General features: G+C 42.5%; 1 protein-coding gene across 1 annotated transcript in view; it reads left to right on the forward strand.

Moving 5' to 3' along the window:
- Positions 1–15340: 15340 nt before the first annotated feature.
- LOC308222935 ((E2-independent) E3 ubiquitin-conjugating enzyme FATS) overlaps positions 15341–20160 on the forward strand; it is a gene marked incomplete at both ends in the record, with an annotated part of 70449 nt that continues 65629 nt past the window's right edge. The window contains one exon of the mRNA XM_080621478.1: positions 15341–15653. Within this exon, the coding sequence (XP_080477604.1) occupies positions 15341–15653 (313 nt within the window). The remainder of the gene's footprint in view (positions 15654–20160) is intronic.

The raw sequence follows: 20160 nt of genomic DNA on the forward strand, positions 1-20160 counted from the left end.
GGTGTTTGCAAGAGCCTTTGGGTGAAGGAAAAGCCCAGACAGCTGCTGGTCTCTCTTAGCATCCTGTGCTGATGGATATTTTGCTTTCCTTGGACCATTTTCCTCACTGAGAGGGTGCTCAGGCATTGGAAGAGGCTGACCAGGGCAGTAGTGGTGTTGCTGTCCCTGGTGACATAAGTTAGCGATGGCCTTGGAAATGCTAGAGAATGGTTGGGCTTGATCATCTTAAAGGTCTTTTCCAACCTGGTTGATTTTATGATTCTATAGAATGGGGATGTAGAACCCAAACCTAGGAGTAATGGGCTGTAACATGCATTTTGAGACAGGGCATGAGGAGTTAATATTTTCCTTACTGTATTTCTCAGCTTTTCATTTTCTTTGAGAACTGGGCATAATTTTGCCTTTTGACCAGTACAGTGCAATTTCATGTTGTGTTGTGGGAGCAGGGAGATGCTGACCAGAAGCGAGTCTGTGTTCATAGAAATCAGGTATTGGACCTGGAGACTTTTCACCTGACCCCCACAGCACTCTCGCACAACAAAGCAAAAGCACGGGTAGTTCCGGATAATCTGACTTCTCAAATTGTCCTTCAAAACCAAGAAATTAAGTTGGACAGGGCTGGGAGCAAGCTGCTTTAGTGGAAGTTGCCCCTGCCCGTAGTGGGAGGTTGGAACTCCATGAGCTTTAAGGTCTTTCCCAACCCAAACCAGTCTGTGATTCTATGATTCATTTAATTTCGTGTTTAACTGCAATCACAGCAGTTGACTCTTTCATGTTAGTGATACTAGATTGAAAAGGCTTCTGTCTGCCCAAATCAGGTAACGCGTACTGCTGCATTATCACATCCACAAACAGGGAAATCATCAAGCTCTTGCTTACATTTCCAGTGAAGTTTGAAGTGATGAATCTGTGACAGATTTATCATGAAGATGGGAGCCCTGAGTGGGAAAGGTGTATGCATAAATAAAATTGCTAGGAAAAAACTGTCAGCATACAAAGCAGGGGAGGGAAAGAACAAGAGAAGCAAAGCAAAATGCAGGTTCACTGGGATGGGAACACACAGCAGGTGTTTGGACAGCAAACAGGAATTAGCAGATGATTTTATGGCAACCCTACAATGAAATGAGGTACTGCTGCAGGCAGAGGCAAGCTAATGGACAAAGGTAAGGTGCCTTTAAAAGTTAAGATGTACAGAATGAGGTTATTGGAAGTAGAGCTGGCCTAAAACTGCAGAGATGGATGGAGAGGGATCAACAAAGGGGGAAATGGTAGGAGAGAAGGAGAGGAAGTGTATCATGTACTCCCTGTACAGGAAACGATTATCACTTTCAGGTAACTTTAATAGTCCAAATCCTTGAGATACTGTTATCAGGAGAAGGAGCTTGAAATACAGCACTAGATAAAAGCAAATTGGAGCTCTGATACAACTTCTGTAATAGCATCTCACCTCTGTAAGGTGATGCTGAGGAAGTTCAGATTTTGATCTGCTGCTGCACTGGGTGTGATCTGATGCTCCAGAAGTCAACAGTTTGATGCTCAGTGTATGGCATTCACTGCATTTTATGTCTAAAGCTAAGCACCTTTATGCATTTACAGATTTTCTCTGAAAAATACAAGATGAGGCAGGTGATCGGTCTGTGGTTTGAGGACAGAATGGAGTGTGGTTTGTTCTGATTTGCTATGCAGTGCTTATTTTTCCTGGTTTCCCCATTTGGGAACCAAACAATCTGCACAGGTCTCTTTGAGGCGGTTTTCCTCACTTTTCATAGTTTATTTATGTATCTGTGGTAAATTAGATATATAATATAGACATAGCTTTATAAATATTAATTATACTCCTATAAACTATCCTCTGGTACCTCTGCCCTACTGTTTTAACCTTTGTTTTTCGCCATGCACTTGCCATTTATCTTCCCCTTTCTTATGTGTATGGTGACCGCAGCTATTTTCTAATCTGTTGTAGCATCCATTTCTTCTCCCACACATAGGGCATTTGAAGCAAGCACAGAAAATGCTTTCTATGAATTAAAGGTATGGCTCTGTTTTTCCTCCTATTCTGAGCACTGAGCCAGTACTTGATGATTGTTTCCACTAGGAAGAGATGATGATGATGATGGTTGTGTGGTCCTCTGATGAGCCCCTGTTTGTTTACAGGTCATGTTCACACTCCTGTTTCCCCGAGTGGAGGAGGATTCAAGCTGTAGGGGGCCATTTCCTTGCTCACTGCACCAAACCCCCTCTACTCCATGCTCAGTCCCAGCGATGTTTTTCTTAGCTTTATGTCTGGACAGCTCAGCAGCTCTCCTGTGCTCCTGGGGAACGCTTCCTTGCTGCCTTTTCTTGCTATTTCTCCGTTTCTGCTTTCTTTTCCCTGCAATGCACAAAACATCCCAAAGCAACCTCAGAAATCTTTGCACAGTGATGCTTTGCGTGGAGGCTGCTGCTGTTCATGAATTAATCCAGCTACCCCCATTACTTGAAGAGTACCCGCTTGGGAGAGACCTCAAGGATCATCTGGTCCAACCTTTCCAGGCAAAGCATGACCTAGACCAGATGTTCCAGCACCTGTATCTTAAATATCCAGTGTTGGAGAATCCACCATCCCTTGGGGAAATTATTCCAATGGCTGGTTGTTCTCGTTGTTCCTTCTGTTTCCAACCAGCATCTCAATAGGAGTAACTCGTGCCCTTTACCCCTTGTCTTTTCCATTGGATTCCTTGTAAAAGGGAGTCTCATCCCCTCTGTGGCCACCCTTTATATACTGGAACTTGTGTGAATTCTCTTTTTAAAAGATAGAGTGGTTTTTTTTTAAACTATCAAGTAAAACCAGAGTTAATCCAACCTGAAAGAATAATCTCTGCTTTAATATCTGACTCGGGTTGGCTCCCATTGCACGTTATTGCAGGTATCCTCATAACGATAGTGGGGGGAAGTGGGTGAGTATTACTCCTTTATTATTCCTAGTTTCTATGGTGTCAGTCTGATGAGCTGAGAGCAGTCGAAAAGATGTTTTCTGAAAGCTAACTCATATTGTGGGCTCTTCCCTAGCAAGGTAGAAAATCCCCCTTGCAAATCACAGCTGAGCATGTAATAAATGTCAACTCGGTGTTTGCTTTGCAGTAAAAAGGTGCAAACTCACCTATGAAACTGTCAACCAGAGCAATCCAGCCTGTGGCAAAAGCTCATAATTCACATCAAGGGTGTAGTTTAAAATAACACCAAAAGCCGAAGATTTGTGATGGTGGTGGGATGCTGCAAGGTTACAAAGAGAATGGCCAGCTGCTCGTATCTCACAGCCAAATCCACTCTGACATAGGACTACTTTATATGGGAATCTGTGCTCTATCAGAGATATTGAAACCTCCTCAGGTATTCAGATGCAGTTATTCTTCTATCTCCCTTCTTCCCAGGTTCTGGCTGAAATGGCTTCATTACTTTGTAGGTTTTTTGCTGTCTTTTTGAGTAAGAGTTTGACAGTTTTATTAAGCAAGAAACAATCTGAGCAGGCAGGGGTTGCAGCCAGTTCTGAATGGCATGAGGTCAATGATGAGGTTATCCTCAGCTAGTTTTAATGGTGCCCTGCTCCTGCCGTAGTTTCTGCTGGGGTTGTTCCTGTTCTCTGAGGCCTCCTGTTATTCAGCATCATATCTTGGAAAAAAAGGAAAAATAAAGAAAAAAAATGCTGGGGAAAAAGCAGCACTAAGTAACTAGTAAGTGAAATGCTCGTTTTAACAAGTGTTTCATGTTTATTGCATAATGAAGAAGAAAAATTGTTCAATATTAACAATTGAGAGAAGATTAGACCCAAAATATCCTATTACCACCTTCCCTAATCCACCTATAATTGTGTACCAAGCTATCAGGGAAGCATGCAAACCTGAAAAAGTCTTAGTAAGAACCAGAAGGCAATTGTTTCAGCATCTCCAACAGTTGGACACGGATGTAATCCATCTACGATTATCTATACTGTGCTTGAGATTCTCTTCACAGCCCTGCAACAGTTTGGGCTGTTCAACAGAGCCTGTGCGATGTAACTGAACACCCAGAATGCAGAAGCTGCCACGGAGGAGGAAATTTATTCTGGTGTGATAAGGATAATATTATCTGGATTTTTGCAGTAGAGGGATATTCTGGTTTAAGCTATCTGCCCTTCTGTATTATTCCAGCAATGAGGCAGTGTTCAAGGCCAGGTTTGACAGGGCTTGGAGCAAGCTGCTCTAGTGGAAGATGTCCCTGCCCATGGCAGGGGTTGGAGCTGGATGAGCTTCCAACACAAACCAGTCCAGGATTCTATGATAAGAAAGAGTGCAAGTTTCAGCGTCATTCAGGTAAGTTAGATCACTTTGCCTGGAAAATATGGATCTGATTACCACTAGTTTGCATCACTTAAGGTTGGAGAAGGCAAAACTCTCCAGTGAATTAATTAATGTCACTCAATTTTGACAGACTGCTTAAACCATGTTAGGAGCGCCACAGCTGAGTAAACCCATCTAGCAGTTTATGATTGCTTCCTTTGGAAGGACCTCCTCAATCCCGACAGCAACTGAAACAGTGCATTAAGGAGAAACACTTAAGGAACTCATTAATTAAAGTGCACACAATAGGAAAATGTGTGCAGTTCCTACAAGTAATTGATAGGAAGTTTTAAAGAGAATAAGGATTTTCGTTGGAAATTCATACACTTGCCTTCATGACTCAATGGAAGATGTTCTATTGTGCCACAGATCTGACTACCCTTTAGCTTCTGAACTCTTTGGAGTTTGCAGTTGTCTTTTTGCAAGATTGGAAGGTATTTTGTTGGTCTATAATTAAAATAACCTGAAATATTCACAGCTTGTATGTTAAATATTTAAGTATTTATCTCCCATGTTAGCCCTCTAATGTATATTTTGCTCTTGCAAGTCTTTCATGTGACAATCTGGCATGAATTCTGTCCCAGTTAAAATTAACATTAAAAACATACATACCTGTGAGGATGAGCAGCAGACCTCTAGGCAAAAGTGACTTTCTTGGCCTAAGTAGACACAATCTGTGGGCAATCTTCTATGAAATATGGGTTCTTTCCTTGCCTGTTGTTTAATTGTTTTAAGCGCAGCAAAACTTTAAGATGAACTCTTAGTGTAGTTTCTTAAGCTAACAGATCCCTCTGCCTTTAACTTCTGCAGAGGATAATTTCACGTGCTTTATTTTTACCATAAGGAATTAAAAACTAAACGGCAGTCACCTATGACTTAGAGATGGGAATAGCATTTGCCTTACCCTTAATCACTGTTGTGTTTTCCCGAGTCTCAGTGCATAATCATAGCCATCAACCTCATTGACCTGTTTAAGTTTTAATTTACTAGAGACCTGCTGTTAATGTGACCTCTTGAGAAGCAGCACCCTTCCTAGCAACAGTTGCAGTCGAATCAACTTCTGTCATCTCTTCCCTTTTGAATTATTTGTGAAGGTCATGAATTTTGTAGGAAATCAGGCAACAAAACACCAAGAAGTGAAGAAAGCCCCGTGCAAGTTTGTATCTGGGAGTTAATTTACTTACTCGAATTGGGAAGTGGCCAAAGGGAACATGTGAAAGCCCATACACTACACAATAAGATTACTTCTTGTTGCTCCTTGTTTCAGGTTAAGAAGGTTACTGTGCCTGTAAGTTTTTATATAAGACCCAGTTCCTGCAGTCAACAAAGTAATGAAAACCTATAGACCTATAGAGCTTGGGGAGCCTTACCAATTTACATGGCACTCCAAAGATCATACAGGATTTGTACCTTGTAGCAGCCAATGAAACATTTTCTGCCTCTTCCAGTGAGGCTAAGATTAGGGTGAAATTGAGATTAGGTGTTAGGAAAATTTCTAATTAGGTTAGATATTTTCAATTCTAATCTATTATTTCTTTAATGTTAATTATAGATGCTTAATTAGATTAGATATTAGGAAAATATTAGCAAAATTTAGGTTGGGTATAAGGCAGAAATTCTTCCCTCTGAGATGCTGGTACAGGTTGCCAAAAAAAGTGGCACATGCTCCATCCCTGGCAGCGTCAAGGCCAGGATGGACAGTCTTGGGTGACATGGTCTAGTGTGAAGTGGAGGGGCGTTAGAACTGGACGATCTTAAGGTCCTTTCCAACTTGTACTCTTCTATGATCTAATGCTATTCCATTATCTAAGCAATTCTGAAGTTGTAATAGGCAAACAGGGTGTTTTCTTCCTCTTTTCTCTCTTTTATCACGTATATTTCTGTCAGAAATCAGCACAGCCTCTTGGGCTGCAAATTGTTTCTGAGCAAACCAATTAGATCTTTGCATTGGCCATGATTGAGGGCAGAGGAGCCAAGGGAGAGGCTTCCTGGGGAGACTGGCCCATCCTCATTGTGATGACTGTGTGGAGAAGGCAACTTGCTAAACATCAACTGGGAAACGTTATAGGTGCTGTAAAGGTTTGCTCCTGATTCACATGTACCGCTTGTTTTTCTGCTGACCTCTCTTGTGAGCCCTGAATGAACCCATGAAAATATGAAAGGGAAGGCGTTAAATTGATCCAGTCTGAAGTGATCTATTTATTCTAGTGTGGCTGCCAAGCTGAGAATCATGGCTCCATCTGTACTGCAGTACTGGCCAGGCGTCTCAGCTCATTGGGATAGGCACTTAACAGAAGCTGAAACGTGGTAACAGTGCCAGAGAATTTACTATCAAAGTAAAAGCTGGGAAATACGGGTGGCTCACAAAAACTGAGAGAAATACATTATTTAAGTTAGATCTAAGGCAGAAGCTCTTCCCTGTGAGGGTGCTGAGGCGCTGGCCCAGGGTGCCCAGAGAAGCTGTGGCTGCCCCATCCCTGGCAGTGTTCAAGGCCAGGTTGGACACAGGGGCTTGGAGCAAGCTGCTCCAGTGGAAGGTGTCCCTGCCCGTGGCAGGGGTTGGAGCTGGATGAGCTTTAAGGTCCCTTCCAATGCAAACCGTTCTATGTTACCATGAGGATTACAAGTGCTGTCCTGGTACATTAGCGCCTTAACTGCTGTCAAGGTGTTCTGGTTGTTTTCTCTGCAGGAGTAGCAGCAGAAGTGTCCTGTAAGAGAGGGTTTGAAAAAGGAAACTCAGCTCTTGCAGATTTTGTGATGGGAATTCTTTCAGTCCATTAAAACTGGCATGAATTGCAGTTCAGAACTGAGAGGTGTGAAACACAGCAGCAGCCAAGCCTGTGTTGGTATCAGAGACAGGGATCATCATCTCTGTAATACTTTGTGTTTGAAGCAATAGGGAAGGGCAGGCAGTGGAAGGCTGTAAACAGAGGAGTCATTTGGCTGAAGCAATGAGGCAGAAAAATTATCTGCAAAGAAGGATGGCTGTAAGTGAGGTGGGCTGGGATTTGTCCTGGTTGGAGAGATATTTCTAATAGTCCAAGTCAGAGGTCAATCAAGACCAATATGAGCACTTTGTAATGTGCAGTTAAAAAGCAAAACTCGTATATTTGTTGTCTAAGAAAGGCTTTAGAAATGTTGTGTGGTAAAAGCACAGGATTTGACTGTAACTCCAGTGGAGCTTACCTCAAATTATGTGAACTAATGGTAGGACTTGTCTCTTCATAAACTTAGATAAAACTGCTTCTGGGATGAAAAGGCCGTATTAAATGGTTGCATCTATGTAAGAGATCTTAGCGTCATCTTCCTCTCCCTATTCTCATATAAAGAATGCCATGTTCAGGAGATTCTTTAAAACTGTTGGTGATGAAGATATTATTCAAGTCTAGCACTACTGCTCATCAGGACTCATGAACACAGCCAGTTACTGAATATAGTTCTATTTTACTCCTTGAGTCCAATTAATAGCAAATGGTTTAGTAGCAATTAAATAGCTTATGTTTAAATTTTAAAGATATTTGGGAGACAAATATTTGAAGAAATAGAGGTTATTACAGATACTTTTGCAGTTTGGATACTTGGCACATCACTTTATTATTCCATTTATTGTGAGAAACTGAAATGAGTGAAAAAGCAAATGCTGCTGTTTTGTACAAATTGCCCATGAAGCAAACAATTAAGCGGTGGCTGTAGCTAGTGTATAGAAGAGTTGTTCTGTGCAGCTGATTGCTACAGTCCAGGCTGTGCAGTACAGACAGCTCTTCATAACAGCCCCTGCTGCAATAACAAAGTATAATGAAGAATTTCAGTGGCATTATTTTTTAATAACAAAAAGGAAAGGATGCTTCACTCCAAGTCTTAAGGACACTTTAAAAATGCCTTCTTTTTCTCTGTTGTATCTGGATATGATCATGTCCTAAAACATAATTATGTCCTATAGCACATGACGTTGTCCTTTAGCACAGGCCACAGTACATTTAACATAGAATCATAGAATAGTTAGGGTTGGAAAGGACCTTAAGATCATCCAGTTCCAACCCCCCTGCCATGGGCAGGGACACCTCACACTAAACCATGGCACCCAAGGCCTCATCCAACCTGGCCTTGAACACCGCCAGGGATGGAGCATTCACAGCTTCCCTGGGCAACCCATTCCAGTGCCTCACCACCCTCTCACTAAAGAATTTCTTCCTTAGATCCAATCTAAACTTCCCCTGTTTCAGTTTGAACCCGTTACCCCTTGTCCTGTCACTACAGTCCCTGATGAAGAGTCCCTCCCCAGCATCCTTGTAGGCCCCCTTCAGATACTGGAAGCTGCTCTGAGGTCTCCACGCAGCCTTCTCTTCTCCAGGCTGAACAGCCCCAACTTTCTCAGCCTGTCTCCATACAGGAGCTGCTCCAGCCCTTGATCATCCTCGTGGCCTCCTCTGGACTTGTTCCAACAGTTCCATGTCCTTCTCATGTTGAGGACACCAGAACTGCACACAATGCTCCAACATGCGATGTCCTCCCTTACTCCTTGTCTCTCTCCAGCAATTCCACTGGGTCTTTCTTGGCCATCACGGTCTCTGGATGAGGCATTGGGCATTCATCTCTCCCATGCTGCTGATCTCAGTCCTACTTCTGCAGCTGAGGGCAATCACAGCCTCTCTTGCTACTTGTCTACCACCAGCTCTGAAGCCTTGCTCCTTAGCTGAGGTGCTGGTGATTAATGATTTATTCCATAAGTATTAAATACAGAATGAGGGCCCATAAGGATGGGCATTTTGGAGGGATTGGAACTAGATGATCTTTAAGGTCCAGTATAACCCAAAGCGTTCTATGGTCTCTTGAGGTGGTTACAAAAGGCTGTAGGAATTTAGGCCCTGCAGTTGCATCTACTGATGGGAATTCTGAGCATGTTCATCCCTTGAAAACCTTTGCCTGAGTCTGCCTGTGATGAAGGGGGCTTGTGAGAGATCCAAAACTGGATTATAGCCAAAAGGGCTCTGACCTAGATTGAGCAAAAAAGCTTGGTCTCTTTGTTTCCCACTGATTTTAGTGCAGTTGAATGTGCTCAGTATTTTGTAATGCCATGTCCTACTACAGGGGAAAACAAAATGTTAATTATGCTTCATACAAATATTTAGCCACTTTATGTAAAGCATGTGAAATGTGAGCCAACAAACTACCCCCTCAGTCCACTTATTAGTGTTTTTCCCTGACTTTCTAACTTCAGTTATTTTCTCATCATTGCACTCTTCTTCCTTAATGCATGGATTACACATTGGAACAGAAAGTATGTTCTTGTTTGGTCAAGGGAAAAATTACACAAGTCCTTCTATTGCATGTCTTTATAAGCAAAGCAACTTGCTTTCTAAAATGTCTTCATCCATATTACAAACACAGAAGAATCATACAAAACCAGTCCTAATGTATTTTTAACAGCTAATATTCTTTCTCTTGACCCCATGCTGATGCAAAAACATCCTTGCTTTTAAGTTTAGATTATGCTTCAATTAGGTTGCTATGAAATCACCTGTGACTTTGTTAATCTAACAAAAATAATCTTAGTTTTATGAACATCATGGCTGGAAAAATAGTGGTTTGTGTTTGTTTAAACTGTTTGTTTTGTTAAATTAAGTGCTTAAAATAATTAAACATACTTGTGGCAGGAGGTGATCCTGCCCCTCTACTCTGCTCTCGTGAGACCTCACTTGGAGCATTGTGTGCAGTTCTGGTGTCCTCAACATCAAAAGGACATGGAACTGTTGGAACAAGTCCAGAGGAGGCCACGAGGATGATCAGGGGCTGGAGCACCTCCTGTATGGAGCCAGGCTGAGAAAGTTGGGGCTGTTCAGCCTGGAGAAGAGAAGCTGCGTGGAGACCTCAGAGCAGCTTCCAGTGTCTGAAGGGGGCCTACAAGGATGCTGGGGAGGGACTCTTCATCAGGGACTGTAGTGACAGGACAAAGGGTAACGGGTTCAAACTGAAACAGGGGAAGTTTAGATTGGATCTAAGGAAGAAATTCTTTACTGAGAGGGTGGTGAGGCACTGGAATGGGTTGCCCAGGGGGGTTGTGAATGCTCCATCCCTGGCAGTGTTCAAGGCCAGGTTGGACAGAGCCTTGGGTGCCATGGTTTAGTGTGAGGTGTCCCTGCCTGTGGCAGGGGGGTTGGAACTGGATGATCTTAAGGTCCTTTCCAGCCCTTACTATTCTATGATTCTATGCCTCAGCTTTAGCCTAATAAATGAGAGGCACAAGAAGTTACACGTAGCTACTTCCATATTGCCCATAAATCTGTATTTATTATAACTGTGAACTCTGGGTTGTAGCTTTGACTCCCATTTCCTTGTGAACTACGTACGCTCTTACTGATGCTAGGTATTTGAATAAGAGCAATTTTGAAGTTTGGTTTTGATTGCTTCTAATTGTGAATTATGCTAAAGCTGCTATAATCATTATCTTAAAAACTATTTAATTAAGTGTAAGTATCCAGCTGTGTGTATTTTCAAAGAACCAAAATGCTCTAAGATCTTGAACAGAAAAGCAATATATATATATATATGTATGTGTATCTCAGTTTGTAAAAGATACTTGTTTGTAAAAGAAGGTTTGTAAAAGCCTTCCCTCCTCAGTTTAATATCATTACTTCAGGGGGGTTCATCTGCAGCCTTAATAATTGGTTTGGTCTCTGTTTCTTCTGTGTAATTTGAATTTTTTAAATAATAAGCAGAAATCCGGCTGCTTATAGAAAGAACTCCATGTATTTGCTTATAGAAAATAGAGTCAGGTAGCAGGATCAGTACACAAAGCATCCTGGGCAGAGATAGGAATGGGGTCTGAATCCTGCTCTGCCCTGGCTACCAAAGAGGAATGAATCTAATATGCTGCCGCTCTTCTGTCCACTGCCACCAAATGTGAGCTGTTTCTACCTCTTGATTTTTCTTCTTCAGTCTTTAACATTCCTAATTACCTCTCTTTCCCTCTGAGAGATCGCTGTTCTCCTTCCATTTTCCCTCCAGTCCCTGTCTTGGCACCAGGTTCATACTAGATCCCTATTCAAGTCACTCTCCTCTCACTCTAATGTTTCCTCCCGAGTTATCCCCTGCCTGTCCTGTCTGAACCTCCTTCATTCCCTGCCCACCTTTTAACCCATGTCTTCCCTCTTGGGTTTCTCATTTGTCAGTGTACTTAAACTTTCCCTTCCTGCCAGTCCCTGGGATGAGCCTATCTTTAACCTTCCTTCCCCTACCTAATTACATAGGAAATCTCTCAATTGCCCCTCTTTTGTTCCATACCAGTGGCATCCAGCTTCTTAACTTGGCCAGTCGCTCTTCCCCTGCTATACACATACACGAATCTGTGCCTCCTTGGCTGCATGAATCCTCAGCTGGTTACACAAACCAGCAAGAGTTCAGCTAAGACTTCTGCCCAGAATTCAAGCATGCCTCCGAGTTAATGATGTGAGCTAAAGCATCAGCATTAACTTGGAATTTTCTGGCTTTTGACTTTTCTTTTCACAGCTTGACATTTTTGTAATGCTTTGTTTTTCTAGGACTTCAAAAAAACCAGATGGGGAATAATGTCAGAGCAGAATGCATAAAACCCTGGCTTTGGCAGGTCTGCTACCCCAGCTCCACAGCTCGCCAGGGCTGGTTAATGGTGTTGTCCTTGAGCATCCTGAAGCATTGCTCCTCCTGGTGCCACATGCCATTTGGTGTGTGATCCTGAAGCCACCCTGGATAGGTGCCACCTTGGGTAGGTGACAGCCATAGACAGGCTGGGGACATGTGGCCTGCCACTGGTGCCAAGGAACAACAAATTAAAGCCAAATAACTGAGGTGACAGGCTGAAAGACAGCCAACAGGGAGGGGTGAGCCCATGGGCAGAGCAGAGAATCCATTCATTAACCTCTCAGGTGCATGTCACTGATTTTCTGCAATACCTTGACAGAAACCAGATACTACAGAGATACCTAATTTCAAGGTATCAATAGGCAGTTGCACTCCAGTCTCCTGAATCCCAAATCTTTTCTGTAGTCACACAATCACCCTGTCTCTCCCCAGCTACACCATATGCTTGATCTGTGGGATATTATGTATGTCTTCCTTGAGCTGTGACAGTCTGGGTCTGTGCAAACCATTTCCAAGCTATGATGCAGCTTAGTATATTCTAGGAATGATTTCAAGTAATTACATGGATGCAGCTTTGCACAAAGGTAGTTTTTTATGAGCAGTGGAGATTTATTAAAGGGTTGTAGCTTTGATTGTCACCACTGGATCTCAGTTATCGGGAGGCTACATAGCTCCTCCATATCCGCATCCCATCCCAACTGCTTAGAGGAAGCAAACAGAATTAAATGCTTGTTTTGGACTGCATGCCATCATTTGGATGTTTAAAATGGAATGGAATTAATTTGATCTGAAAACATATAAGGTAATTGGGAGATAAAGTTATTGGGTCCTCCTGAAATGCAATTAGAGAGATACTATTCATGTTGTGAACAGCACACCTCTAATCTTAAACTATGCCAGAAGCTCCATTTGTGTATTTTTTTTGCTCTGCATTTGAAGGAAAATTCCAGCTCGGGTTAATAATATATTGGCAGTACTTCACAATGCTCTCCAACGTACAGAAGTAGTTATTAAACTGTCAACAGCACTAAAAGATGATGTTTTGATGGCAATGGATAGGAACCCCATCTTCCTGCTCATCCTACTCAACGTTTCTGTAGCTTTCAAGCACAGTCAACCATAATTTGTCACTGAGTTGCACGCGTGACATGGGCTGAATAGGTAGTCTGAGCTACAACTCTGTCAATCAATTTTTCAGGCAACACTCACATAGCATCTAACAGACAGCTATTCCCTTTTCCTCCTCTGTACCTCTTGCAATCGCTCCTGTTTACCATCTACCTGGAGACCTCTAGAGAAGTTGCAGGACACGCCAGCTTCATTACTGAAGCTGTTCTGCTGATACCAACCCGCATAATCCCCTTCCACAGCTGCAGCCAGAGATATCATTATATATACAGAATGAAGAGCAAATTTGGTCTCAGTAGGACCTGTGGGGAAATGTTTGCAAGGATGGAGTTGGCCGGTATCCGTCTGCTGATCTTCTCCCTTTCTGCCTAACCTTTCTTTTAATGTTGCGTGTATCCTAAAGGACGTTTTGAACATTTAGTGCAGGTGAAGAAGTAATGTGATTTAAGGTGAAAACATATATTTTGGCCATTGTCAGAAGCCTGCCACGGGAGGGAGTGGCTTCAGGAGTGATCTCTATAACCACCACCTTGAAGCCCTAGCCTACTACACCTGCAATGTGGAAGAAAGAGCAAACTTTTTGGGCCCAAATCGAGCAGATTATCACAAACTCATCTGTCCCAGCTGCAGTTTAAAGCTGGTGATCAAATCTTAAAAGTCATTCAATCCTATCTACATCAAATGCTGAATAACTTTGTGCTTTTCTCAGCCTAAAACAGTCTGGAATGAGAATATTAGAAGTATAAATCAGTTTTATGTGTAACTTCTCAGGCAAAACCAGATTATTTCATATCCTTGTGCTCCAAATTGTTTTTCCTTCTTGTGTTAACTGGACGGATGAGAAAGTGGTGGGAGGACAAGTGCATCCACCTGGATAGTTCTGGGAAGGCTCAGCAGTAAGCATTATGAAGTCTGCCATGAAATGTTCAGCAGCCTGATTTGCATTACAAAGTAACGGTTCTCTGGATGAAATCTGAATTTAAAGATCACCAAAATCACTGTACGTAAGTGATGGGAAATATCGGTGGACTACATAAATACAATACAGTGCTAAAAGGATTTAAAGGAGGTTCTCTACATTTAAAGTCTTTAAAACTGCTCTGAGTCCAGTGACTTTCTGTTGTTTGCGTGGCAAAGGCATATCATCTAAAAAGGTAGCTGAGAAAGGTAGAGGTCACTGGTTTACTCAGTAGATGCTTGTAGTAAGTAATCACCTCTTCCATTAGAAAAATGTACTTCTAGCCAAGGTATCTTCTCCCTGTAAAGCTCTTTGTGCACTGTAGTCAAGTTAACTCTCTATATCCTTTTTGACAGCAAACCAGCTTGAAGCACGTATTTTTAAGACCTTTTTTCCTTAGTGAGTTCAAATAATTTCTGCAGCAATTTTCTACACTCTTTTATTTGCCAGGGTCTTATTTAGGATGTGGGTGCCAAAACTAATACAAGATTCCAGTGCTGCTTTAGCAGTATCAGGTAAAATGAGTAAAATCTGGGCTTATACATCCCAATAACACATTATACAAACACATAGGTAATTGAAGAATAAAAACTCCTTCATTGTGTTCAATTACACTTTCGTGGTCAATTCATCAGGATTATGATTATTTTGCTGATATTCTTTTCAGTTATTGCAGATTTCTAGATGGTAAACACTGTGCTACTGCCAGTTATTTAAATAACTTCAAATAAATATATCACATTGAAAAATACCACCTTCAAACCCCTTCTTTGACAAATAACACTGCAGTGGATGACTATTTAACAGCAAACTATAAATTTGCTGGGTTTCATTGCAGACTTTTTGTATGCTTTGTATTTAGAAGAGGAGCATTTCGGAAGCCGGGTGTTAGCTCTTTAACAGTCCAAGAGGTCACTCCAGAAATATGCACAAGACCACGTGGGAGTAGTGTACTTGGAGATTTCCTCTTAACTTTGCTAAGGAGGGACTCAAAGAGCCCAGCTCCACCATTTAAGTCAAGAAAATGAAACATTCATGTGCTGTAGCTAGATATTGTCGCTGTAGCCACACAACCCATGCCTGGCGAAGGCTGAAGATGCACAACTGAATTTATATGCTGGCTGTAAAGCCTGCGTTTAAGGGACACACATTCTAACCAATCAGACTAAATAAATCAGCAGGCCCAGGTTTTATCACCGCAGATAACCCTCATTAATCCAGCAAGTTTATTCCTGAAGACAAAGGACAAAATGAATTGCTTCATTGGCGTTGCCTGAGCAGCATGCTAATGCGGGGAGGTGGAAGGCATGAATTATTCATGCCCTTGCAGCCTGAGCAGGCAGATCCTGGCTTTTCCTGTTACCATTGCAACAAGTGGCAGCTGGCCCAACAGCGCTCGGGCTATTCTGCATCCCAGGAGAGCACGGAAATGCCTTCTGGAGAGGGAAAACCTCCGTGCCCCCGCTGCACCCAAAGCAGCCGGGTGGATTTTCAGGTTAAGCCTTATGCAAAATGGACTCGGGAAGCGCAATCTTTTGTAACTCGGATGTTCTTGACCATAAACTACTCCTCTTGGAAGAAAACGGGTTGGTTTGGTAAGTTTTGTGCAACTTTTGACGTGTTCTGAACCTGCTGTAAGCTCTTTTCAGTTTACAGTAACTCTAATGCGCAGTCTTTTACCAGGCTTGCTAAAAATAGGCTGCTTTCTTTTTGCTTTTAAAATGACTTAAAGAAGCTTAAAAACGCATGCGATATCTTTATTTTTAACACTAGAAAATAATGCAAATAGTGTCTACAGAATTAACACTAAAGTTATGATGAAACCTTCTTAAATTGTCTGAAGTTTTCAAATCCTTGCAGCACATTGCTAAACCAAAAGACATTTATGATTCCAGTCTGTTTTCCTGCAATCAAAACTGAGACTAATGTAATTCAGTTTCAAACTGGAGAACCTGAAAGAGGGTGTGTTATGTTTCATGAGGGATGTTGGTTCCTTGTAAGTGTGATTTGTGGCATTGCTCTTTATTCAGGTATTTGTGATTGGGTTGGGAACAGGAACATGTCCTGCATGACATTCTTACCATGTATTAAGTATTCTGTTATATCAAAAAGAGTTGAAAAGCATTAGTAACTTATCCAGTTTTTCTGAGGATAAGAAGGAGATAGAGTCTGTATGTGAAGCACACAGCAGCGATGAGCTAAGGCTAAACTTACTGCTTCCGTATAATGTGAAAAGCATCAAAATGCTTTGCCTTTATTCATTATAGCTACCTGTACCATTTGTTTCAGCTGTTTGTCTGTGTTATTTTCCAGTAGTGATACTATTGGCATTGCCAGAGAACTCGCAGGTATTTGGCACAGTTAAAGATTGATATAAACAATCAGCTCCCCAGAGCAGAGGCCATGAATAGGAGAGTGAATAGGAAATGAATCCTCAATCAGTTTTGATTGTGGATAACAAGCTCTCCCCCTTTTTGTTTGTTTCGTTTTAATTACACAGTCCGGATTCTGCTGCTTCGACTTTGGTTTCTTTGTTTTGATCATAAAAGTGTTTTACTGGAAATCCAAAAGACAGCCAGATTTTGAAGGGATAAAAGTACAGCACAACGATATCTAGTGCTAACAGTAATTAAATGTCCTATGTTTGAAGACAGGAAACAAGAGGTAAAAATAGGGATATGTAAATAACAGGAGATATGCAAACAATGGATGTAATCCTGCACTCCTTAATCATGGGAGTAATCCTTATTCATGTAAGTAATCCCAGTGGTTTCAATAGACTCGCATCAGTAGGTGCTATAGCATAAGGCCCATATTTTTCAAGGAGATAACAGTGTCTGTCTTGCCTGGGATGTTTTTTGTAATGTGATTTTAGCAACACAGTTTTTAGTGATGTGTTTGAATGCATTAGTGATAATATTAAATTAGACTTTACCAAATGTCTATTCTGCTTCTAAAAGTATAAAAGAGGAAAATGGAAAGATGCATTAGAAGAGTACAAACCCCACGTATTTCATTAGAGATGTGCTTTGAAGCAGTATAGCTCTGCTCACCCTGTTGCTTGTGTCTGTAGATTACTTTTTGGTACACGATGTATATAAACCTTCCTCCTTTTAGGATAGGATGCCACTTGAGCAAAAAATTGTTCTGACACCTTACGTCACATAAAGTATATTTGGGTCTCCATAACAGTGATGTTGATAAATATTGTTCATTTCTCTGATTTAAATACATGGGGGTTGTGGTAATTTCCTGTGAATGTTTTTTATTGCTGCCATGGTCTCTGATCTTGCCAAATAATGCCTGCAGTTCTGCGTTGGGAATGAAAACTATATAAATGTTGTGGCTGTGTTACCTTCCTCATCAGCCCAGCTTGGTGCTTCTGAGCTTTCCCCTCCAAGACCATAGAGTGCTGCCCTGTAATCCAGGATGGGGCTTGAGAGCACCTGTGTGCCCTTCTCCAGGCACTGCATCTGTTAATGAGGGAAAACTAATTACTTAAAAGCTTTCGGTGTGATGGGGTTGATAAATAGTCATGATGGTGCTCTGCAAGCCATCAACCTGGGTTCGTGCTGGATGCCAGCAGTGGTGTATGAGTGTTACCCTGTAACCACTGCAGTCGTTGCTGTAGTAAGATGGTTCCTCTGTGGAAATATTCTCTTGTGCACCCTGAAGGGGACAAAATAGCAATAAAGTAAATAATGCCATAGATGATGGTTCCAGAGGGTGTAGGGAACTTACACTTAGGTGAAGTTGGTATTAAATACCTGTTGGCTTTTTGTTGGTTGCATTGAGATACTGAGAATGAATCAATTGTTCTTAATTAGCTTCATTACATGGCGAAGATTTTTGTGTTTTGTATTTGGAAATGACCTAGGCTATATTATTAGTGTCTATTTGCACAGAGATATCATATAAAAGCTCTTTAATACTGAGGCTACATGGCTCTTGAGGAAACTAGAGTGCTGGGGGCAACAAAATGACCAGTGCCAAGAGGCTGGAAAGGCAGACTGGCAATTGCTGCCATGGGAGGGATTGGGGTGGCCTTTGGCAGCAGTATGTCTTTCTGCTTACTCCATGCATGTTCCCAGCAGGAGTATTCAGTCTCCTCCAGGTAAATCCCTTTCTCCCCTGCCCATGGGGTCAGTTCCTAGTCCTTGAAGAACCCCAAAAGCATTGGTTGCACATTAACTTGAACTTTATACCAGCGGTTTTGAGGGTATTTTTTCTTATGTTCGCTCTCCTTTGTTGAATTACACCAAATAAGTCACATATAGCCCTATTTGTTTGAAGATCTCCTCCTGGCAGTGGGCAGAGGTCAGGGGTTTGGTTTAATTCTTACTACCTTATGTGACTTTCAGAGGTGGCTCTTCATGTAAATTTATTGAGAAATCTTTAAAACTTGGCCAAAAAATAGTGCTTTAGAATGATTCAGCTCATTTTGTATTAAAAACTGTGTGTGTGGTGATTTGGAGCAGTCTGGATTTCTCTTTGTGCATACGAATCGCGTACAGTAAGAGGTGTTTTCAGTAATCACTGCCATGTCATTCTCATGTCTCCCTATATTAGAGGATGCCCACGTCTCCTAATTTCCCACCCAAGGCAGGGGGATGCATAGTCTCCACTATTCCCCCAGGTTAGAAGCTCAGTGAAAGTCAAGGTATGGGTGTACATGCTGTGAGCAATGGTAAGAGCAGATTCTTTACAGTTTGGCAGCGTTCCCTCCTTTGTGTGAGATGTATTTTGCTGATCTTTGGAATTGGTGACATAAAGGCAGTGCATTGTGGCTGCTCTGCCTAACTGTAGACATTGCTGCAGATGACAAACTGCTGCATTACTGTGGAAGTGCACTGAGGTTTCCTATTTTAGGCTTCCATTGCAAAGCTTGTATAAACAGTGGTTATGCGAGGCTGAGATATTTGAAATGATACCAACCTGCAGTTCTAAGCCGAAGTAGTATCACAGAATCCCAGCCTGGTTTGTGTTGGAAAGGACCTTAAAGCTCCTCCAGCTCCAACCCCTGCCACGGGCAGGGACCCCTTCCACTGGAGCAGCTTGCTCCAAGCCCCTGTGTCCAACCTGGCCTTGAACACTGCCAGGGATGGGGCAGCCACAGCTTCTCTGGGCACCCTGGGCCAGCGCCTCAGCACCCTCATAATAAACAATTTCTTCCTTATATCTAATCTAAATCTACCCTTTTTCAGTTTAAAATCTTTTTTTTTTTGAAACAAAAAGCCCCATTCTTTTTATAGAAAATAAAAAGCAAGTTTTAAAGTTCAAGTACAGGAAATATTCTCACTGCTGTTTTGTTGAGGAGCCAGTGGCAGATCAAGCAGAAAGACTGGAAAAGCCAGTGTGAAGCCTTCACAGTGCACTGCTTGAGCAAGCTCCGGGAGGGTGGCCCTGGATAAGCTGAGCACTGCCTGAACATCAGGCACTGACTTCACTGGTCCCCCAGGTCAAAGCCACATAGCAAACTTCAGCTAACACAGTGTGATGTGGTCAATGCCCATGGAGGAGAGCCTGGAGCAGATGTGTCCCGTGGTCCAGCATGTCCTTGTGATGGGACTTGCCACATTTGTTGTGTGTAGGATCTTGGGGACAGCACTGACACGTGAGTGACCAGGTAAGAGTCTCCACCAGAAGGGAACCACAAGATATTGTGGATGACTTAGTCTGGTGCTTATCCTTAGCAAAAGATGAAACCAAAAAAACTACCTTAATTATATGCTTATTAGCATCACCTTGCCTATGAAGGCTAGGCTGAGAGAGCTGGGCTGGGTCAGCCTGGAGAAGAGAAGGCTCCTGAAGGGGAGACCTGAGAGCAGCTCCAGTGCCTAAAGGGGCTGCAGGAAACCTGGAGAGGGGCTTGGGACAAGGGCCTGTAGGGACAGGCCAAGGGGAATGGCTTGAACCTGCCCGAGGGGAGACTGAGATGAGCTCTTAGGCAGAAGCTCTTCCCTGTGAGGGTGCTGAGGCGCTGGCCCAGGGTGCCCAGAGAAGCTGTGGCTGCCCCATCCCTGGCAGTGTTCAAGGCCAGGTTGGACACAGGGGCTTGGAGCAAGCTGCTCCAGTGGAAGGTGTCCCTGCCAGTGGCAGGGG

Source organism: Psittacula echo (assembly GCF_963264785.1).
Source record: "Psittacula echo genome assembly, chromosome: 6".
Taxonomy (NCBI): domain Eukaryota; kingdom Metazoa; phylum Chordata; class Aves; order Psittaciformes; family Psittacidae; genus Psittacula; species Psittacula echo.